This window comes from Lemur catta, chromosome 17 (genome assembly GCF_020740605.2).
Source record: "Lemur catta isolate mLemCat1 chromosome 17, mLemCat1.pri, whole genome shotgun sequence".
Lineage (NCBI taxonomy): Eukaryota > Metazoa > Chordata > Mammalia > Primates > Lemuridae > Lemur > Lemur catta.
This window is the reverse complement of record NC_059144.1, coordinates 6523861-6548141: the sequence shown is the minus strand read 5'-3', so window position 1 is coordinate 6548141 and position 24281 is coordinate 6523861. Positions and strand designations below refer to the sequence as shown.

Below are 24281 nucleotides of genomic sequence, written 5' to 3'. Positions count from 1 at the left end.
GAGGGCTAGGATTACAGGCGTGAGCCACCACGCCCAGCCTAATTACATTATTTTTATTTCTAATTTTGTTTGGCTTTTTCCAAATCTGAATGACCATTTCTTAGAGTCTTAATCTTTAATTCATAATTTCAACCCTTTTTTAATTTCTTTAAACACAAATATAGTTTACACCTTTTGTATGAAAATTTAAAATACCTTTGGTATGTGATTCTGTCTATTGCTTTTGCTGGCTCTCAATTGTACTCTCGTGAATCTTAATGAATTTTTTTTTTTTTTTTTACCTATGGTGAGCTGCTCATATTTGTGCATTTTGCCTATGCAAATTCTTTGAGATCAGACTGAAGGTCAAGCCTTCCAGGGGTGAGTTGCATGTTGCCTGACTTTACCAGCAACCTTGGACCACTGTGAAGTAACCTCCGGGCTTGAGCTATTTCACACCACACCAACAGCACTTGTTCAGAATGCAACCCTAAGCAGCCGCTGGCTTACAATTACAAAATCTCTGGGAGTTTGTGCTTCCCTGGCACACCAACCCATGGTCACAACGGGTGTACATCCTTGCTGCCCCTTCCCGTGCTGCGAGTTTCTCCTTCACCCTTACACTGAGGTTGTAATTATTTGGGGTCCTGGCCACATATTTACCAACCCTATCCTCAGCTAGACTGAGGTCGTATCTCTTCTCTCCCAGAATCAGAAGAAATCCTTAGCGTAAATATTAGCTTTAAGTACATGTATCTCAGGATTCCAGCTTTCAACTGTTTTCGCCACTAGAACTTATTCCATTTCATGCCATCACAGTCGTATGTTTTAGAAGATTTTATTTTATGTTATCTAGTAAATTTTAGTAGTTTCCCTTGGAGGAAGGAATATGTTCAAGGCAATCTAGTCTGCCATACCCACTAGAAATAAAAGTGAATATTTCTGTGTGTAAAGAAAGTAAAATAAGATACTGATCAAATAGAGTTTAGAGTTTATGGGTTTTTTCAAACCACAAGAAAATACTTCTGCTAGAAATTTGTTCTGATAAACATGGTTCAAATTAATTTCTATTAGCTTCATAAAACAGTGTTGTATCTGAGGAGGGCCTGGGCTTTGGCAGCACTTTCTCTCTTCACTGCCAGAGTCTCGGTGCACCAGGTTCAGGCAGACAGGAGAGTGTCTTTATTAGCCTGGGCCAGCGTTCTCTCAGGAGACAAGGGAAGGTTCAAGGTGCTTTCACAGAGGCAGCGGCTCTGGATTTGGACCTCTGAACAACAGGTAGACTTTCACGAGGCAGAGGTGGGAGAGGCAGTACTGTGAGAGATGCCAGAAGAAGGAAAAGCACCAGAGGAAAGCCTGGCTGCTGGGTGCATTTAGGTCTTCAAGGGGGCAACTGCCGCACACCCACCCCTCGCCTAGCTGCCTCTTTTCACAATGGATGCCTCCTTGGGGCTTGGTGCAGGGAAGCTTGGGGAAGTCTGCGAACCCCTAAGATGACTTACAAAATTATATGTATAAGCTTTTCCAAGAGGGTACATCAACTTTAGAATCAGATAAAAACCATTACACTTAAAATCTTAGGAACCACTGGTTACTGTATTTGATTCAAAATATAATTTTACCACTATGAAAGCACCCAAAACTAGCCCAATTAAGAATTATTTAATAATACAATTTAAGCGATGATGAAAAACTCCACAGACTATTAGTAAAAATGGATAGGTCTGTAACAGTCAAGGAAGCTTTAATGGCTTATCTTTGGGGAGCACAGTCTCCTTCCACCTAAGTGAGCTCACCATTGACCAGATGTCTACTCCATTTCTACTCCATGCAGCCTTCCACCCACTGTGGTGATTTACCTTTTCAAGTGGTCAGACCCACCTGTGCATCCCCTGTGGTAGGACTGCAAGACCCCTGCAGGTGGGGATAGGGATGGGGTGGAACTCCAGTCCGTGAGCCTACCCTTAGCCCGTGCTGGGCTGGTGAGTGAACGCACGCATGAATGAATGAAGAAGTGAAGGGCCATGAGCAGGCTACTCTCTAGTCTCCACGCTCTTCTTTCCTGGGCATCTCATCAAATACCAGCTGTCTACAGTAACATCAGAATTAACATCTTAAGACACCAGAGATTTCTCTTCTGTCTCCCTATTAACACATACAGTGCCCTCACCTCAACCATCCCTGTGCCGTGCTCCCTAGGCCTCAAGTCTCCCAAACAGTGTTTCCCTGAGGTGTCACCAGGTATCAATCCACTCAATGCTTTTACCCAGCAGCAAAGTCCAGAGGAAAGAGAAAGCAGAGAGGAACGTGTTCTCTCCCACAACCCTGCACCCAACCTCACACAGGAGGGGCTCTGTGTTGGCGCACGGGGTCGGACTGTGAAGTCGGCACACAAGCCTCAGAAGCTCTGTCCTGCTGTACGTTTCTTCTCTTCAGCTCATCAATAACAGAAAGAAAAGAACAGGTTGTCTCTCTTACCAGAGTGCCAAGGAAGGTGCTGATGGAGCGTGCCGCCTGGCAGAGGGCACCATATTCCTCGAGCAGGAGGGAGATGAACTGGTGCGCCTGTGGTGGGCCCTGCAGGCCAGACGGTGCCTTCACCTTTGCCGCAGCTGACAGCTGTCGGAGCAGGCGGACCTTCATCTCCAGCACATACTCTCGGGCTTGCTGCTCCAGTCGCTGGTACAGCTGGTAGGGGTCCCTCTCACAGAGCCTGCACAGAAAAACAGAGTCACCACTCACTCATGGCCCACACACACGGGTCCCAGGACCAATGTTTTTTTATGTCAGCAAGCATCTTTTCTGAAGGCTTTCCATAGGCGACCACCTCTCGGTGACAACCACCATCACCTTTCTCACAAGGACCTGTGAGAGGCAAGATCACCCTATCTCACAGATGGGTTCCTGGGGCACACAGAGCATCACCAGTGAACTAAAAAGAAAACAGACACTGAACACTTTCTCTGTGCGGCACCAGGCTCACGGCACGTGGTTTCAGCCCACCCAGTTGTTTGAACTCATGCAGCCGGCTGGTGGCAAAGTGTATGGTCCAGATGCATACTCTCAACCACATACTACGTACAGATGAGACTGAAGATAATTGTCTGTGACGTCTCACATTTTTTTTTTTTTTTTTTTGAGACAGAGTCTCACTCTGTTGCCCAGGCTAGAGTGCAGTGGCGTCAGCCTAGCTCACAGCAACCTCAAACTCCTGGGCTCAGGTGATCCTCCTGCCTCAGCCTCCAGAATAGCTGGGACTACAGGCATGCACCACTATGCCCAGCTAATTTTTTCTATATATTTTTAGTTGTCTGGTTAATTTCTTTCTATTTTTTAGTAGAGACGGGGTCTCACTCTTGCTCAGGCTGGTCTCGAACTCCTGACCTCAAGCGATCCTCCCACCTTGGCCTCCCAGAGTGCTAGGATTACAGGTGTGATCCACCGCACCCAGCCCAGACGTCTCACATATTAACAGTTGAAAAGCACTGATCCCAACAGAGGTAACACGCGGCTGCAGGACTAAGGTAAGCTGCCCTCTCCTTTCTAGGAACTCAGTATACAATCCACACGGGCTTGTATTATTTAAATCAAAAGAAACTTTACACAGTTTATCCTATTTTTAAATTAGCCCACAAAAAGGCAATAAAAGTATATAAAATAAAATTTGTAAGCTGAAGAGCAGGGAAAAAATTAATACATGCCTCACCACTCGACCACAGTTGCAATGAACATTTTCCCTTTCTAAACTTTATAATGCACTTTTTTGATACAAATATTTGTATGATAATCCACTTTTTAAAACATGTTCTATAGTACTTAGCATTATTATGGTTAAATTTGAAACTTCTTTTAATTGTGCACTTCTAAGGAGCCTCTAGGTGGAAACCTAGGACCACTGATGCAATAACCAAAATATTCATCCATAATTCATCACCAGGAGGAACCAGTTTGAGTTCAGCACTCTTTTAAACTAACTTGTAAAATATATTTAGATGCAGTTCTTGGATTTTACATAATACATCCTGTCATCTTCTGAGTGCCACACTAGGCTAAAAGCAAAGAAAGTAAGGTGTTACCTGCTCTATTTTTCAATACCATACCACCTAGGTTGTAAAAAAACAAGAGCCTTCTTTGAGCAGGGCAAGTTAAAAAAAAAAAAAAAAAAAAAAAGACAAGAGCCAAGTAAAATCTTGTAACAGAACATGTGAAGCCGTATATATATCATGTGGTTAAAAAATAGTGTAAATTGATGAGGTTCCATTAGTACATTTCCAACATATTAATTTTTTTAACATGACAATTATAGTTTTAATTACTAGTACAATAAACTGTCCTCTGAAACAGAATGTATTTTATCTATTAAAAGAAAGCCACAGAAGACTTAAATTTTGACACGGGGACAATCAAACTTACAAGTAGATTGGACACCTTCTTCTTAGTTCTCTTAGCATGGTGGAATTAGATGCATTTTATTTCTTTGTCCATTTCTGTAGTTTTATAAGTGTAAGGAAATAACTGTGTGGTATTTTCGCAAACAGATTTTTTAAAAGTTATATGAAAAGGAGGCAGGAATATGCTGAAGATGCTGTGGATGTTCATTCACTCATTCATTAAGTCATTATGTACATTCAACAAATACTGGTGCATTAATTGCATGGATCCTATTCTGAGGTATTGAAGATGCAGTATCAATAATCAGAAGTTATGGCTTTGATGTGAAGGTTATGTATTTTTTCCTGATACTCACTAGGAAACCTAACTTCTTCAATAGGCACATACTGTCCAGAACCACCTTGTGAAACAACAATGGCTGACAGGTCAAACCCTGAAGACACTGGCTGAATTTATCAATTAGTTAATATAACTCATGGATAATCACTATCTCTGCCACTAGGAGAACACCTGCTGCATAGCCAACATCAGTTTATAAAACTCCCAAAGGTGCTGCATTCAAAATGCCAGAGAGATGAAACCAAACAAGAATCAACCCATGAAATGTCCAGCTCAAATGTGTTACTTTTATTTGGAACATTTCAAAAAACAGAAAAAGATGTTACATTCAGACTACAAGGAAGAATAAAAATTACCGCCACCTCAAGTTCTGTGTTGTTACTGGGCACAAGATACCTGCTAAAGAACAGATGCTTGTCTTGAGCACAGCCGCACAGGCAGGCCTGCCTCCAGCTCCTCTCCACCTCAGGCACTACAGGTGCATATGCAAGCTGCCTGACCCCATGGAGCCTCAGTTTTCTCATCTTATAAGTGGGGTAATTCTGCCTTTCCCCTGGGGTTGATAAAGGCAAGAGTGCTTGTGAAAGTACTTAGCAGCATCCCTGGCACAACAGGCAGGTATTGCTGTCAGTCTTAACACAGAATAATGATAAAAATATTTCATTTTTTTTTATTACATAGGCAATAAGTATTTCATTAAAATCACAGTAATTTGAATCTTTTTACCTACAAAATTCACATTTGCCAGTTTGCCTGCTGCAGGCATGAACTGCGCCTAGGGCTGAGCAAGTCCTATGAGGAGAGCCAGCCTGAGCAGAAGGCTGCAAAGGGCAGCAGGAGAAAATGGGGGTTTGCATGGGGAGACAACAGAAGGGGTGACGTGTACCTATCCACGAGCTCCTTCACTCCCTCCTTGTCAGGGACCAGAGACTGGTCCTGGTCGTCTGCCAGTGGGGTCCCTGCCTGGCGGTATATGCAGCGAACCATGTAACGCACTTCTGACCAGTAGTTCTGCAGCTGCTGAGGTTCCCGGTCTGACTCTGCCGAAATTTCTCTGTAAAACAACACAGGAATCAGGAGAGTAGGTTAGACAAGTTATCACAGTCTGCTTCACTTGCTCACCCTGGCAGACTACCTGAGGGGGTAAAGACTGTCCTCAAAGCAGGGAGTACAGAAAACAGCCAGCATCTCCCAGCCTCTTCTACTTTGCCCAGCTCCCAGGAGCTGGCTCCCCGTCACTAGCACCGTGGGGTGGGGCTGATGGCAACCCCAGCACCACTCCCAGGGTGCCTTCTGCATCTGGTCCCTGAGACCTCCGTGTCCTTGGACGACAGAAGCTGACAGGAGCGTCTTCAGCTGCTGTCCAGTCAAGAACACTGATGCCCACTCTGCCTACCCAACCTTCACTGTCCAGGTGCCCATCAGGCAGCTCTCGCTGCCCATGGAACCTGTGCCTCTCCACCTGCTCGTCCCCATTTGGCTCCACAGGATTCCTTCTCACGGTAGGGAACAGAGCTGGTTCACATCTGGTCCTGTGCTCTCTTCCCCTCAGTCACCTAGCAGCTGCCCGTTGCTGGCTGGCCTCTCCCTCTCGTTTACTGGTGCTAATCTTAGATTCTAGTTATTTATGGACGTCTCCTCTCCCTTTCTGAGGACTAGCTTCCTAGTGTAAGCTTCTCAAGAATAGGAATTTTTGTCTTATCCACCTGGTTCTTTCTCACAATAGCCATGCTACTATCTCACTCTCAGGAGTGGCTCAAATGTTAGTTGCTATTTGTCACAATAGCCCAGTTTCCTGATCTAGCTTCAACATGCACCTGTATGTCATTGTGGACAGGCATGAGCGGTGTGGCACACACCACGTACCTGCGCTCACTGCAGGCCTCGCACGAGCATGCCGTGTCCGAGGGCAGCGTCTGTGTGCCCAGAGCTAGCCTCCCGCCACTGCTGGCCTCTGGCTGGGAGCTACCAAGCGGGGAGTGAAGAAGAAAATCTTGGCCCTGCTTTAAAAAGAGAATATAATAAACCAGTTATGTTCAAATGTTCATGGCATCAATTTTTTTATTAACTATGCAGAAAAACGCCTTTTAGAAAAATTTTAAAACCTAGACATTGAAAAGAAAATATCTTAACCAACATTATATAGGAAACCATTTCTCTCTGAGATTCAAGAATTTTGTTTGGAACCAACAACTTTCTACTTTCTGACAGTTTACATCATAATCACAAGAGGACATTCAATGAATTTCTTCTATCCTTTAAAAAAGAAGAATTCTACTCCCAGTGTCCTAATCAGCACATGAGATGACCATCCCAGTGGGCACCTCTGGGAAGTGACATTCCCATAGTGGCTCGAGAAAGCACTTAGTGGAAACCTGGCGGCCACCCTGAACCCTGCATCAAGCAGCCGAGAGCAGAGGCCTCTGTCCAGGGGGATCCCATAACCTGTACCGCCTGCTCTGGCTGAGGAACAGGAGGCATGAGAAAGAGAACACTCTCGGTAAAGATGACCGGATAAAAGCAAGATCAGACCTTCTTACTGTGCCCACACCCAATAGTACCAAAAGGACTTCACCAACAACCACTACAGAGAACATAAGGATAACCTTAGGCACCCCCTCAACCGTTTCCCTCCCTCAGTTACCCACCCAATGGACACCGTGGTCCCTCTAGACACAGGCTCTGAAAAGGACTCTGCTTTGTGGGAACGTGAGCTCAAGACTCAGAACAGAGGCAACCCACAGGGTGATGCAGGGTGCTGTAAGAACCTCCCCCAGAGCTCAAAGCAGAGGCCCCCAGCTCCATTATCATCATCCCAGCAGCCTGAGGAAGAGGAGCACAGTCACAGGAGAGGCTTCTCACAGAGAATTCACCTGAGTCTAGAGAACTGCACTGCGCTCTCTCCTGTCCCCCAAGGGGGAAGGGTGCTCCCCTCACCCCGACCCAGTCAGGTAGGAAGCCAGTGCTGGGCTTGGTTGGGTTTGTTCAGACACTTCACCACCCCAGCATGCTGTGGACTAACAGCAAGAAAACTCTTAAGGCCCTGACATGAGTCCCATGGAGTTTGGGCACATGGACACCAACATCAGACTCTGAAGTGGGAAAGCCTGCGAGTTCATCCCAAGGACAGAGAAAGGCAGCAGGGGAGCTGGCACTTGGGTCATCATGAGAGAACCCCACCGACACATGTCCTGCTGGGTGAGCAGACCCCAAAGGGCTGAGGGGAGGCTGGCTGGGTGTGACAATCTCCGCCAAAAAGTCCAGTACAAAGTCCCCACCGAGACCTCAGAAGTACCCAAAGAAGGTCTGAATGTCCTGTTATTTTCTGGTTTGTGTCCCCACATCCTCCAAATTCATGTGTTGAACTGCTCACCCTCAAGGTGATGTAGGATGTAGGGCCTCTGGGAGGTGATGAGGTTATGAGGGTGGACCCTCATGAACAAGATTCGTCCCCTTTTATCAAGTAGGCCCCAGAGAGCTACCATGCCCTTACATCACATGAGGACGCAGCGAGAAGGCACCATCTCTGAACCAGAACCTGGGCCCTCACCAGACATCCCATCTGCCAGCACCTTGATCTTGGACTTTCTAGCCTCCATACTGTGACAAATAAATTTCTGGTGTTAAATACATCTCCTTTGCCAACATGCACAATGTTTGGCCTTGTGGGTAGAGGGCGCTGCAGGGACACTGAAGAAGAAGGGGTGTCCCTCCAGGGTCCTGTGCTTTCCTGGTCTTGCTCCTACCCCCAATACATCGCCCCATCAGTGGTGTAGGAGGGCTAGGGGCACTCGCTCCGCAGCACTCAGCTCGGTCCCCGCAGTGCCTCAGGGAGCCTCTCCGCTACCCAACAGCTCCTAACCACACCTCCCCAAGTCTGTGCCTTCCTTTAGTCCTCTCCCTCAGCTCCACAGCCAGTGCTGCTCCATACAGCTGCAGTGATTATATGCTTTAGAGTTCACTTCACAGATCTGGGTACCTGATCTGTTACTTGTTAGTTATTCCTTATGTTCAAATGTTCCTGTTCTAATTACTGGTGTGGTGCCCATCTCTTGACTGACTTTCAGTTGATTCATCAACCTAAACACCTCAGTTAATCTCTTCTATCACAAACTCTTATATGATATCCTGAAGTTCTACTTGTTTCTTGTTTTTTATCTGTCTTCAACTTTGGAATGTCAGTTCCACAAGAGCAGGAACCTTTCTACTTGCTCACTATGGTATGCCAGTGAGCTGGCACATAGTACACTCAGAACAACAACCAAGAACTTAAAAGTAACATGTCCTGGTGAGAAGAGATGAAACTGGCTGAGCGTGATGGCTCACACCTGTAATCCTAGCAAAAGTAGTACTGAGGCAGGAGGATCATCTGAGGCCAGGAGTTTGAGACCAGCCTGGGCAACAGGGAGACTCTGTCTGTACAAAAAATAATTTTAAAAAAATTAGCCAGCTGTGGTGGTGCAAGCCTGTAGTCCCAGCTACTTGGGAGGCTGAGGCAGGAGGATCACTTGAGCCCAGCAGTTAGAAGCCACAGTGAGCTATGATGACGCCACTGCACTCCAGCTTGGGCAACAGAGCAAGCGAGATCCTGTCTCAAAAAAAAAAAAAAAAAGAGAGAGAGAGAGAGACGAAAGTCTTTTAAAATAGGGTATATGATGACTATATATTAAATCCTTAAATGTGTCCCATAGTACTCATCTTATACAGATTTAACCTCAGTCATGATGTTTTGTCCATGTTCAACACAACTTAAAGAATACAACAAAATTCAGCACCCAACAATATAAAATTCACTATGGCTGGCATCCAATAATAAAACCAAAGCAGGAATATATGACCCATAACAAGCAGGAAAAGCCGATAAATGGAAACAGACCCCAAAATGACAGAGATGATACAACCAACAATGAAGAATCTGAAACTGGCACTCATAAATAAAACCCATATGTTCAAGAAAGTAGAAGAAAACACACATAGTAAGGAAAGTAATTGAAAATGTTAAAAAAATAAGCAAATGAATGGTCCAGAGATGAAAAAGAAAACATCATAAAAGGAAAAATACACTAGATAGTCTTAAGAGCAGATTAGACCAGAATATCAATAAACCTGAAGACAAGCAACAAAAATAATCCAAAATGAAGCATCCAGAGAAATAAGACAGAAAAAATGAATAAAGTATTTACAAGACAAAATCAAAATGTCTAATATATGGGTCATGGCATCCTAGAAAAAGAGGGGCTATATGAAAAAATAGTTGAAATCTTTCCAAATTTGATGAAACTATAAACTCATGAATCTGAGAAGTTCCATTAACGCCAAGCATAACAAACACAAACCTGATCAAAGCACATCACAGTCAAATTGCTGAAAACCAGCAATAAAGTATAAATATTACAAGCAGGCAAAGGAGAAAAAAAATTAGGTCCTTAAGTATGAAATGTCAGATTTCCTTAAGTATTAAGTTTGACAGTTGATTTCTCCAATGTTTCACGTTGACATTTCTTGTTTTATTTTTCTTGTGAAGGTACATCCTCATTCTTTCAAACACACAGTTTGGCTTGTGATTATCTGTCAAAAAAAATTTTAGAGCAATTTTTGTGAAACCATGGATAAGTCAAAAATTTGTGTTATTTTCGAATATGAGTTCAGTCATGGAACCAATGCAGCACAGGCAGCTCGAAATATCAATGAAGTATTTGGGAAGCATGTGGCTAATGAATACACAGTATGTTAGTGGTTCGAGAAGTTCCATTCTGGTGATTTTAATCTTGAAAATGAGCCACAAGGGAGACCTGAGACCAACATGGATAATGATGAGCTTTAGTGGAAGCAAATCCATCTCAATCTATGCATGAATCAGGAGTAAGGTTTGATGTTACTATTCCAATAATATTGGACCATTTGAAACAAATCGGCAAGGTAAAGATGCTGGATAGATGGGTTCCATATGAATTAAGCAAGTGTCAGAAGAGAAATCATCTTGAAGTTTGCCTTTCTTTGCTGTCATGACATAGAGGTGAACCATTTCTACACTGTACTGTTATATGTGATGAAAAATGGATTCTTTTTGACAACTTTAAGCATTTAACACGATGGTTGGATAAAGACAAATGAGTCCCGAAACACAATCCAAAACCAAATGTTCATCCAAAAAAGCTAATGGTGTCTGTTTGGTGGTCCAGCCCTGGTATTATCCGCTACGGCTTCATGAAACCTGGTTAATTGATTACAGCAGCGGATGCCTACTGCAACCAGTTGTATGAAATGAGGAGGATGCTTTCAATTAAGCAGCTGCGATTCATCAATACAGACAGGCCAATCCTCTTGCAAGACACTTTATATAATACATAGGAGCAAAGATGAGGGTAACAACATGTTTCTCATTAGAAACTGGGGAGGCCAGAAAAGACCTGACCAAAAACCTAGAATTCTCAACAGAAATATCTTTTTTAAACAAAAGCAAAATAAAAGCTTTCAGACAAACAGAAGCTCCCCTACACTATAAGAAAAGTTAAAGGCAGTTCTTAAGGCAGAAGGAAAATGACACCAGATGAAAACGTGGATCTGCGTAAAGAAATGAAGAGCCCTACACATAATAAAAATGTGGGTCAAAGACTTTCTATTCACTGATAAAGTCTTTTTAAAAAAAGTAACTATTTAAAGCAAAAATAAAAATGTATGCTGAGGTTTATAATGCATAAGAGAAAAATATATAACTTTACTAGCACCACAAATGGTGGAGCTCAAAGTATACTATTACACTACACATGAAGTGGCATAATATTCATTGAAAGTACAGGTTGAAAAGTTGAAGATATATACTGTAAATCCTAGAAAAACAACTAAAAAACTTATAAAACACATGTAGGTAGTAAGGCCAATAGGAAGTAAAATGGAATCATAAAAAATATTCAATTACTCTAAAAGAACAGAAGGTAAATAAGTAAAGAGTAACAAGTAACAGGAAAAACAGAGGAAAAAAGCAAGATGGTAGAGATAAAAGCCAAACACATCAAAAATTACATTAAACAGAAATAGTGTAGGGCAGGGCGCAGTGGCTCATTGCCTGTAATCCTAGCACTCTGGGAGGCCGAGGCGGGTGGATTGTTTGAGCTCAGGAGTTCAAGACCAGCCTGAGCAAGAGTGAGACCCCCATCTCTACTAAAAATAGGAAGAAATTATATGGACAGCTAAAATATATATATATAGAAAAATTAGTCGGGCATGGTGGCACATGCCTGTAGTCCCAGCTACCTGGGAGGCTGAGGCAGGCGGATCGCTTGAGCCCAGGAATTTGAGGTTGCTGTGAGCTAGGCTGACACCATGGCACGCTAGCCTGGGCACCAGAGTGAGACTCTGTCTTTAAAAAAAAGAAAAAAAATACTGTAAATATTACAATTATTAGCAGTGATGGTTAGACTGGATTTTAAAAAGCAAGAGCTACCATGCTACAAGAGATGATAAAGACAAAGATAGTTTAAAAATAAAAATTGAGAAGAGATATTCCACGCAAACACTAATCAAAAAAGACTAAGTAGCTCTCTTAGTTTTAGACAAAGTTTGCTTCGGAAAAAGGAATATTAGTAGCAATGAAGAGGGAGATGATGATGACAATGATGATATTCATTCAACAAGAAGTAACAATGCTAAATGGGTAAGCACTTTAACAGAGCTCAAAATACATGAAGCAGAAATGGAAAGAAATATACCAATTCACAATTACATTTAGAAATTTCAATACTCCTCTCAGTAAGTGAACTAGACAAAAACATTGAAAGAATGTAAAAGATGTGAATGCAACCATCAACCAATTTGATCTGACATTCATACAGTATACTCCTCCCAACAAGAGCAGAATGCAAATTCTTTTCAAATACATGTAGAATATTACCCAAGATTGGCTGTAAAATAAATGTTTTTTTTTTTGAGACAGAGTCTCACTTTGTTGCCCGGGCTAGAGTGAGTGCCGTGACGTCAGCCTAGTTCACAGCAACCTCAAACTCCTGGGCTTAAGCAATCCTACTGCCTCAGCCTCCCGAGTAGCACCACCATGCCCAGCTAATTTTTTCTATATATATTTTTAGTTGTCCAGAAAATTTCTTTCTATTTTTAGTAGAGACGAGGTCTCGCTCTTGCTGAGGCTGGTCTCGAACTCCTGACCTCGGGCAATCCACCCGCCTCGGCCTCCCAGAGGGCTAGGATTACAGGCATGAACCACCATGCCCAGCCAAAATAAATGTTTTTAATAAAATTCTTAAAATTAAATCATATAAAGTATGTTCTCTGATTATAACAAGATTAAGCTACTAGCCAGTAACAAAAAGTTATCTGGAAAATATCTCCAAAATTTGGAAATTTAAAAGCACACTTCTAAACAATCCATGGGGTCAAACATTAAATCATAATAAGGACAATTATAAAATATTTTGAACAGAATGAAAAACACAACCTACCAAAATTTGTGGGATACAGTTAAAGGAGTGCTTAGGCAGAAATTTACAGAATTAAATACATATCAGAAAGAAGAAAGGTCTCAAATTAATAATATAAACTTCCATCTTAAGAAACCAAAAGTGGCTGGGCATAGTGGCTCACATTTCTAATCTTAGTATTTTGGGAGGCTAAGTTGGGAGAACTGCTTGAGTTCAGGAGTTCGAGACCAGCCTGAGCAAGAGTAAGACCCTGTCTCTACTAAAAATAGAAAAAATTAGGTGGGTGTGGGGGTTCACAACTATAGTCCCAGCTACTGGGGAGGCTGAGGCAGGAGGATTGCTTGAGCCCAGGAGTTTGAGGTTGCAATGAGCCACGATGATGCCACTGCACTCTAGCCCAGGCGACAGAGCAAGACCCTATCTCAAAAACAAAACAAAACAGGCTGGACCAAGTGCAGTGGTGTTTACAACTAATTGATCACAGCCAGTCACAGATTTCTTTGTTCCTTCTCCATACACACTCCCACTGCTTTTTTTTTTTTGGAGACAGGGTCTTGCTCTGTTGCCCAAGCTAGAGTGCAGTGGTGTCATCATAGCTCACTGCAACCTTAAGCTCCTGGGCTCAAGTGATCCTTCTACCTCAGTCTCCCAAGTAGCTGGGACTACAGGTGCATGCCATCACACCCAGCTAATTTTGACTAGCTTAAAAAAAAAAAAAAGAAAGAAACCAAAAGAATAACAAATTAAATGTATAGTAAGTAGAGGGATGGAAACAACAAAAGAGCAAAATTAACTAAAGAGAAAATGGAAAATCAATTAAAACAAAACATGGTTCTATGAAAAGATCAATAAAATTATCTAGCTAGTCTTATTGGGGAAAAAAGAGCCAAAACTCAAACAGTCAGTATCAGGAATAAAAGGGGAGGAAGGGATTTTAGTTACACTGGCAGTAAAGAAAAAAGGGGCGGGAGGGGAGCAATCACTACAGATCCTATGGAAATTTAAAAGATGATAGATTTTCTGAACAACTCTGTGCCAACACATTTGAAATAAAATAAGCACATTTCTTTCAGACACAAAAACTAGTACTGTTTACTAAACAGATAGCCCTCTATCAAATAAATTGAACTTATAGTTCCAAATCTACCCAAATAAGGCAAACTTCAGGCCAAGACTGGTAAATTCTATCAAACACTTAAGGTAGAAATAATACCAATTCTAGACAAACTGTTCCATGAAATTAAAGAAAAGGAATACTTCCTAGCTCATTCTATGAACTAATTATTAGCTTTACACCAAAACCACACAAAGATATGAGATAGGAAATTTATATTTACATAATATCCTTCATCAACACATGCACAATAATCTTTAATAAAACATTAGCAAATATCTAATCCAACAACCTATAAAAAGGACAGTACATCATGACCAAGTGTGAGAAATGTTCTCAACATTTTGAAAAATCACCATGATTTATCTTGTTAACAAACTAAAAAAGTAAAACTCTATGATCATCTCAATAGACATAGAAAGAGAATGTGATGAAATTCAATATCCATTCAGGATAATTCTCAGCAAACTAAAATTAGAAATAAATTTCGTGAATCTGATCTGTAAAATCCTACAGCTATCATAATACTTAATGGTGAAAGACTAATAGCTTTCCCCTAAGATCAGGAACAAGGGAAGGATCCCTACTCATACCATTCCTATTCAACCTCATACTGGAAGTCTAACCATGGGATAAGGCAAGAAAAAGTAAAGAAATACAGATTAGAAAGGAAGAAACACGTATTTGTAGATGGCATGATCATCTGTGTAGAAAATCCTAAGGAATCTACCAAAAGACACTAGAATTAATAAATGAGTTTTCACAGATACAAGGCAAATATATAAAAAGCAAGTACATTTCTATATACTAGCAATAAAAAATTAAATATTAAAACTTTTTAGAAGTACATTTAAATAGTAAGAAAAATGTTAAACATTTTGAAAAATTTTTAATATACTATGTGCACTGAAGACTATGAAACAATGCTGAGAATAACTTAAATGACCTAAGTAAATGAGAGTTGTAACTCATTCAGGGACTGGAAGACTCAATATCGGTTTTGGTTTTGTTTTGTCTTTTTGAGACAGGGTTTTCCTATGTTGACAGGCTGTTCTGAAACTCCTGGCCCCAAGGAATCCTCCCACCTCATCCTCCCAAGTAGCTGGGATTACAGGTCTGAGCCACCACACTTGGTTCAATATTGTTGTCAATTCTCTTCAAATTGATCTATAGATCAATGCCAATTAAAATCATAGCAGGCTTTTCTGTAGAAACTGACAAGCTTTTCTAAACTTCATGTGAAAGTACAAAGGATCTAGAATATCCAAAACACTTATGAAAAAGAAGAAAGGTAGAGAAGATCTACTATGGAAGTTCATGACTTATTATAAAAAGCTTCAGGATGGCCGGGCACGGTGACTCACACCTGTAATCCTAGCACCCGGGGAGGCCAAAGCAGGAGGATCACTAGAGCTCAGGAGTTCGAGAGCCTGTCTCTACAAAAAAAGAAGACTCAGCCAGATGTGGTGGCACATGCCTACAGTCCCAGCACTCGGGAGGCTGAGGCAGGAGGACTGCTTGCGCCCAGGAGCTGGAGGTTGCAGTGAGCTATGATGATGCCATCGCACTCTACCTGGGGTGACAGGAGACTGTCTCAAATAGAAAAAAAAAAAAAAAAAGCTTCAGGAATCAAAATAGGATGGTGCTGGCAAAACGGTAAGCATATATGTAAAGAGGAACACAGGCCCAGAAATAGACCCATACATATAGGACAAACTGGTTTTTGACAAAGATGCCAAGGTAATTCAAAGAGATAAAACCGTCTTTTCAATAAATAGTTCTGCAATATGTGGATGATGTGCAAAAAAGAATGCACATCTACCCTTACTTTACAATAGATAAAAAACTTCACTAAAGATGGATCACAGACCTAAATGTATAAGCTAAAACCATTAAGACATGTAGAAAACACAGGACAAAAAATCTTTATAACTTTGAGTTGCAAAGATTCCTCACACACAACATAAAAGCACAAATCATTTAAAAATTGATAAATTGGGCTTGATCAAAATTTAAAACTTTTGCTCTTCAAAAAATAGTGTTATGTAATGAAAAGGCAAGCCATACACTGGGAAAAAATATTTGTGAAGCATATGTGATAAAGGGCTTGTATTCAGAATATGTGAAGATCTCTTAAAACTCAATAATAATAAAAACAACTCAATAAAAATAGACAAAAGATTTGAAGAGCCACTTTACCAAAGGGATACAAATAAAAAATAAGCACATGAAAAGATGCTCAGCAACAGTCACTAAGAAAATACAGATTAAAATCATGTGATGGCCGGGCACAGTGGCTCATACCTGTAATTCTAACACTCTGGGAGGCAGAGGCAGGAGGATTGCTTGAGCTCAGGGGATCGAGACCAGACTGAGCAAGAGCGAGACCCCATCTCTACTAAAAAAAATAGAAAAAATTAGCCAGGCAACTAAAAATAGAAAAAATTAGCCTGCCATGGGGGCACATGCCTGGAGTCCCAGCTAATCGAGAGGCTGAGGCAGGAGGATCGCTTGAGCCCAGGAGTTTGAGGTTGCTGTGAGCTAGGCTGATGCCACAGCACTCTAGCCTGGGCGACAGAGTAAGACTCTATCTCAAAAATAAATAAAATAAAATAAAATAAAACCATGTGATAACACTATGAACCACTACTAGAATGGCTACAATTAAGGACTGGCAACATCCAGCACTCAGTAAAGGATGAGGATCAACTGGAAGTCTCATTCATGGATGCAAAATAGTTTAAGTATTAATACTTTAGAAAACAGGATGGTAGTTTCTTATGTAAATCATACACTTATCCTATAGGACTCAGCAATTCCACTCCTAGGTGTTTATCAAAGAAAAATATACTCACACAGAATAATACTGAAATGTTACTGGTAGCTTTATGCATAACAGCAAAAACTAGAAAACATAAATGTCCCTCTATTAGTGAATGGATAAACAAACTGTGGTTTATCCATACAAAGTATGACTCAGAAATAAAAAGGAATTAACTACTGCTACATTCAACAACATGGAGGAATCTCAAAAGCATTATGTTAAGCAAAAAAAAGCAAAAACTACCCCCCAGATTCTTTCTGTGAGGCTGACTCAAGTTCTGTCCTCTCAATCTGGCAATTCTGGGAAGTTCTGACAAACTACATCAGCAACCACTTTCATGACATTCATCATAAAGGAATTGTGTGTGTGTGTGTGTGTGTGTGTGTGTGTTTGTTTGTTTGTTTGTTTATTTATTTATTTATTTATTTATTTATTTTTTGAGACAGAGTCTCACTCTGTTGCCCGGGCTAGAGTCAGTGCCGTGGCGTCAGCCTTGCTCACAGCAACCTCAAACTCCTGGGCTCAAGCGATCCTCCTGCCTCAGCCTCCCGAGTAGCTAGGACTACAGGCATGCGCCGCCATGCCCGGCTAATTTTTTCTATATATATTTTTAGCTGTCCAAATCATTTCTTTCTATTTTTAGTAGAGACGGGGTGTCGCTCTTGCTCAGGCTGGTCTCGAACTCCTGAGTTCAAACGATCCGCCTGCCTCGGCCTCCCATAGTGCTGGGATTACAGGCGTGAGCCACCGTGCCCAGCCAGTATGTATTTTTAATATAACCCAGGACCCAAGATGGCAAATATTCAAGATAAGGAAATATCAGTTTGCAGATGGGTAGATTAAAAAAAAAAAAAAAAAAAGTAAGGACAAATACTAGCAAACTCTTAAATGGTTGGTTTAGGTTGGACTATATGCTTTGATTAGATACGGGCACAGCACTGGAGAACTTGGTTCCTTAATGTAAAATGCAAGTTACATTTTAATGATATATGAGAACACAGACACAACTGCTAATGTCCATAATCAAAACAGCCTTTAAAACAGTTGATCTTGAAAACAAAAAAAAAAAGACATAAAATTAACGTGCCAAGTAGCCTTCCCTGTGGCAGGAAGTTTGAATGTTAGAACCCTTTAAACAAAAAATAAATCTCCAAAGTGCCACCCCCTCACTATATCCACCACCAGACTACAACTATTTGTGTTACTTAAACATATACAAATGCTAAAAATGCACCATAACTTATGCTTTTTAGCCTTTGTACAACTATAAAAACCCAAGTTCATTTACAAGTGAAATACAAAAAAAAAATCGATAAAACTGATAAAAATCAAATTAACATTATTTTAAAGAGACAGATGAATGATTAGCTGAAACCAAAGTACTAAATTCAACGCAGGCCTTGTTCTGACTACTAAGCAGCAGGATTTTTTTGAGTCAGGCATACACCCCTGTAAGTCTCTGCAGAATGTTTCAACCATCCCACCCACTCCCCATCTGCATTTCTCCTTCAGTGGGTCTTTCCTTGGCCTTCGTAGAAAGTAAGTATTAAGACAATCGATACTTTTTCCTCAAAAGTCTGTGGCAAATAGTGCCCCCTGAAGCACAGCAGGACATGGAACTCAGGTGGTAAAGTCCACTGATACACAGCAGGCTGGTGAGCTAAATGTGCCCCCCCCCACCCCCACAATTATAAGAGAAAATTTTTTTAAATGTCAGAGCATTCACACACCCATGAAATACATCCACATTCCCCAGGCATGAACTCTACTGTGCAGGATAAGCATTTTAAACGCTTTCAAGTCCACAAAACATCGTTGGATATCAATCAAACGTAGGCTTCTTCCTTATTCAACCACCATTTCTAGGTGCCTGCTGTGGGCCAAGCCTGTGAAGACGCCCTGGGTTGGGCGAGACAGGACCCCAGGGAAACTGGCTATGGAAGTAACACAGGGACAGGTGGGCCAGGCCAGGAGAAACGTGGGCTGCGTGGTACCTGACAGCACAGGGGAGCAGCCTGCTCTGAGGCCCTAGAGGTCTGTCTTCACATTGAGCCCACACAGCCAACTTGACCCTGACCAACCCCCGCCCCCGTCTTGCGCTCGGTCCAACACCCAGAAGCTGCTGAGGAGGAAAAAGCACAGAGGAAACGGTCACCACTGAAGGGGAAATCTGGGCCACTACACGGTGATGGGCTCCTCCTCCAGCGGGGCCCACAGTCAACCTGGCCTGCAACCCAGACGCCATGGCAGCTTGCTGTGCTCACCTCTCAAAGAGACCATTTGAGATCTTCCCCACCTCCTGCTCGTTCCCAGTCGCACTGAATCCACCCTCCTTCTCAAAAACAATTTTATAAAATAAAAGTTTATAAAGAAGAGTTCTGGCAGCAAAGAGATCCCAAGGATCAGCTAGCTATCAAAACACTACTACAGAAACTGGCACTGGAGTTGGGGCACTACCTTCAAGGAGTCACTGGCTTAATGGCTGGTGGCAAGCGGCAAGCTGATGGACACCCACATCGTACAAAAGTGAAGTACACCAGGAATAGCCTGGAAGCAGTCCCACATTGGAAAACAGAACAGCAGCGAATGCTGGTTGTTACTGGCTGTGTGTAGCAAGGTAAAGAGAATAGCTCAGAAGAAAATTAGCTGTTTACAAGCAGAAATCAACGGGAAGAGAAGACCCCAGGGGCTTAAAATGGTTGCAAAAGCCAATTCCTTCTAGAACCCAAATAGATTTGAAAACCTTTTTTTAAAATTATTTTTCTTTCTTTACTCAACACTATACTAACAAGGCAAAAGCCCTTTTGGAATAAGGACCCAACTGGGACTCAAGCTAGGTCCAAGATCAAATAATGGGTGTGGCCCTCCCAACCAAGCCTGAGGGCCTCAAGGCTGTCTTTGTCCAGATGAGGCTGGAATCAAGGGCAGGGGGAGTCAGGCTTGAGAATTTTATCAGGGAAAGAATATCAGGTGAGTTATCTGCACATGGAATTGTCTAGAAAATAAACACAAGAAAAGCCCACTAGCTTTTCAGGAAACTGCATCACCAAAGAAATTCTAAGCCCAGTCTTAAAAAGCTGAAAACACCCTTTCGGTCCCCACAGCTTGGTGACCAAGTGTGTCTAGGCAAGAGGTGCGGATACCCTACCACCTACTGCAGGTGTGGCCAGAGAAGACTAGGAGGAACATCCCAGAGGGTGGGGCATAGGCCAGAAGATGGTGCAGGAGGGCGTGCCCCCTGAAGGCAAATGCAGATCAATTTCTCTCACTGCCAGTTAGTTGGCCCCAAACCCACAGGGGAGAAGCCAGTAAGTCAGTGAGCCCGCGCTGTCCCGCTCTCCATGCTGGCTGCCACTCACCACTGGCTGGTCGAGGCCACCGTGCCTCTCCTCCTTCTCCACAGTCCTGCGGCAGTCTGGGCACACCCACAGCGGCAGGTGTAGCACGCTGTTGCTCTTGGGAGCCATGGAAAGGGCCAGTTTGCTCGCAGTCTTAATTCCACTCTCTAAGAACGAAGAATCTTTCCGTTCACTTCTGCACAGAAGACAGTAATCCCCAGCAGGGTAGGGTGGTGTCCTATGATTCATGCCAAAACTAAAAGGAGTCTGGAATAGAAAAAAAAAAAAAATTCTGTTTTGAAAACCAGATCCACAAAGCCAGGATTCTTAAAAAATATATATAGTTCTAAATTTAAAATGCATTGTATGTTAATATAGAGAAACACAACATAGGAAACTTGCTGAATAAAACTGAACCTTATGTTCTAGAAACTTATAATACCTCAAATAAAATAGTAATACCATCAAGAAAATCTTAGTAGGAGTTAGAAAACTGTCCAAATAACCCCTTCACCTTGACTTGTATTACCTCCCCTCAGGTGTTGGAAATGGTCAATTTTCAGACCACGAGAAAGCACCATCAACTTAGTCTGAAGTCACTATTCTAGAGGCATCTGCACCCAGGGCTCAGCCCAGAGGCGGCAATTCTGGCTTAACTTTGTCTGCTGATCCAAACCATCTATGAGGTGGGCTGTCCAAATTCTAGGTTGAAGATAAACAGGAGCTTCCTGGCAGCCTATACCCAAGTCCCCGCTCCCCTCTGAGCTCAGCAATGATAATGACGAATTCATCTCCAGCTACTTGATTTCAACATAACTCTGGGGTGAAGGTGGAGGGGACAGGGGCCTTGGAGGTAGGTTGAAGAGGCTAGATTACACCTTAGAACCTCTCTGAAAAACTACCACCTACCCTATCAGAAAAGTAAAATTAGCCTTAAAAACACACAAACACAGAAAAAGAAACCAAGGCTCACAGGTCTGGAAATGGTCCTAAAGTACCAAGGCCAGCAAGTAGAGGGGCCAAGATCTTAACCTGAATCAGCATGATCCCAAGACAGCCCAATCACACAGCGCTGCCTCATCCCTTATAAGGACCCACCCTGAGAATCCCGAAAAGAGACTCAAGAGCAGCACACCTGGGGAACAAGTCAGCAGAGAACCAGAGGCAGCCACTGTTCTGCCTGTACTCAGACTCAGAGCACGCTGCCATGGGGTCAAGGCAACAGACCCCTCAGTCTCTAATGTGATGGGAGTGTACCTGCCCAGTGTACACCATGGGGGAGGAGGGTCTCTAGCCGTCCCCAAGCTCCTTCAGGGCCCAGCCAGGCCTGCCCAGCCAGATTTGAAGCTCCTCCCTCAGCCTGGAGGTTCCCTCTCTGGACTATGAGTACACACAATAGACTGGCCCCACGGCCCACTGAGAGCTCTCACACCAATCCCAGGCTCTATTTCTAAAGTTCCCACTGGCCAACAGGTAGCAGGTACTGCAACAGGGAGCTGAATGAATCAATCAACCAGTGACTGAAGGAATGAATAAGCACCACTGAGACTCAAAAGATACCCAGTGGTATTCTTATGCGCTTTTATAAATCATTGATCAAAACTGCTTACTCCTGTCACAAGGGTTCCCAAACCCAGCTCAGCAGCCATTTGAATGTTTGGGGTACTAGGACAGAGAACCGGGGACTAGCTCCCAGTGGTATCCTAGAACGCTCCAGATTGCTTCTCAAACCACCAAAATACCAAGAGGATCAATGTCTTTTCCCTTATCAACAGATCCCAGAAGTCTAAATTATGACAATTTAAAAAAAACAAAAAGAATAAATTCATACTGTAAAGCCATCTTGTTTCCCTAGGTCCTGGAAAACCCTCATCACCGACAGAACAGTCACAATCATTAGACTTTTCCATGGCTCCACGGTTACAAAAGTCCTCAAGCCTAAAATCATAGCAGAGCTGACTCGAGAGTGCCACACACTCACAGATCATCCAGGATTTACTGGGAGTGTACCACATGCCCAGGGACTAGTCCAGGCACTAGGGTACAGGGGTGAATAAAACAAAGATATCTGCCCTTGTCAAAGACAAAGACAATAAATAAGATAGCTAAGTAGAAAAAATAACTCCAGAGAGTGGTAACTGACAAGGAGAAAAACGTAAAGGAGGAAAGAGCATCTGGTGCTGGGAAAGGTGCCCTTTCATTTGGGGTGGACAGAGAGGGCCTCCTTGAGAAGTGACTGGGGGAGACACGTGAAGCACCTGGAGAGAGCCTGGCTAAGAGCAAGCACAAAGGCCTGAGGCAGCAGGCAGTGGTGTAGTGGTAGAGGACACAGAGGAGTGGGAGAAGAGACAGCCGGGCAAGGAGCTGCAGTGGGACTCTGAGGCCATGTGCAGAGAAGGGACGGCAAGGGAGCAACGAAGGACACAAGACTATCTGGCTGCAGAAGCCAGAAGGCAGTGGCTAGGACCAAGGCTGCAGGAGGCACAGCTGACAAGATGCTAACAGGCCAGGGATGAGGGGTGAGAGAAGGAGGGGAGTCAATGGCAACTCCAAGTTTCTGGGCTGAGCACGAATTGTTAGGTATTCATGAAAATAGATTAATTGTATGTTTCCATTCCTCCAAATATTTGAGCTTAGTTGTGGACCATGGGTAGGAGGAGTTTGGTCCTTTCAAGGCTTGCCTGTAAGCTTTGTAAGGCAGAATCAGAGCACCTCTCATCTTCCCCACTACTGAGGCAATGCCCTCTCTGAGCATTCTACCCAGCATCCTATTGTGCTGTAAGATTTTCCCACTGTGGCTAGTGGGAACACAAATGGTTCCAGGCCCTGTATGAGCTCCAAGGATTGTTCCAATACTTCCAGGGCTCAGAGAATTTCCTCCCATGCATGTGCTCATCAGTACTCAGCTAAAGACTTGAGGAGAACCCTATTTATATCTCCAGAGCTTGCTCTCTTTGCAGCTCTCTCCTCTCTGGTACTTTGCTCTGCAAATTTACTTGGGCTTCCCCAAATTCGCAACTCAGTGCCCCAACTCAAGGAAATCATCAGGCTCTGGGTTACTCCCCAAGCCATGGCCTACAATCTCTCTCCAGGCAGCAAACTCCAACAAAACGAGGGCTCACCTAGTTTGTTTTCCTTCTCTTAGGGATCACTGTCCTCCCTGTCTGTAGTCCAATGTTAGCAAACTGTTAGTTGGCACATTTTGTCCTTTGTTTAGTTGTTTAAGGCAGGGGGATAAATCCAGTTCCAGTTACTACATCTTGCTTGGAAACAGAAGCCCAATTACATTTATTTTTAAAAATTAATGTACCAGAATGAACGTTATACTAGTGTCCCTAAAATCCTATACACATATAGAGTAAATGTATAAAGATATAAAATGTATATGTATTAATGAAAGGGACTAAAGTAACCCAGAAATCTTTCCATAGGAAAATATGTATTAATACATATTCCTAAGATGGCAATATTGCTGAAAACACTTCCAGAACACCACTAACAACTGAGTACTACACCTGTAATGTATTTTACCCTTTCTGAGTAAACTGATTTTCTGCCCTCAGGTAAAAGTTGTCATCTGGGCTAGGCAAGTGGCTCACACCTGTAATCCTAGCATTTCAGGAGGTGGAGGTGGGAGGATTGCTTGAGGCCAGGACTTCAGACCAGCCTGGGCAACACAGTGAGACCTCATCTCTCCCCCCTCCAAAAAGTTGCCAGCTGTGGCCTGTGTGTGTGTGTGTGTGTGTGTGTGTGTGTGTGTGTGAGAGAGAGAGAGAGAGAGAGAGAGAGAGAGAGGTGTATAATAAAAGAGGCTAAATCATAATAGCATTTGTTTTCTTGCTAAGCTTATATTCCAGTTCTGA

The 24281-nt window shown here is 42.7% G+C and overlaps 1 protein-coding gene across 4 annotated transcripts in view; it reads right to left on the bottom strand.

Annotated features, from left to right (window-relative positions):
- Positions 1-24281, bottom strand: part of FAM193A (family with sequence similarity 193 member A) — a 137974-nt gene that overhangs the window by 76643 nt on the left and 37050 nt on the right. For 2 of the 4 annotated variants that reach the window (XM_045528198.1, XM_045528199.1), the window contains exons 2-5: positions 20440-20685; positions 6577-6710; positions 5597-5764; positions 2458-2692 (exon numbers count right to left, since the gene is read on the bottom strand). In XM_045528198.1, coding sequence (XP_045384154.1) covers positions 2458-2692; positions 5597-5764; positions 6577-6710; positions 20440-20685 — 783 coding nt within the window. Of the gene's footprint in view, positions 1-2457; positions 2693-5596; positions 5765-6576; positions 6714-20439; positions 20686-24281 lie in introns of those variants that run through there. The other 2 variants (XM_045528200.1, XM_045528201.1) reach the window with 2 other exon arrangements.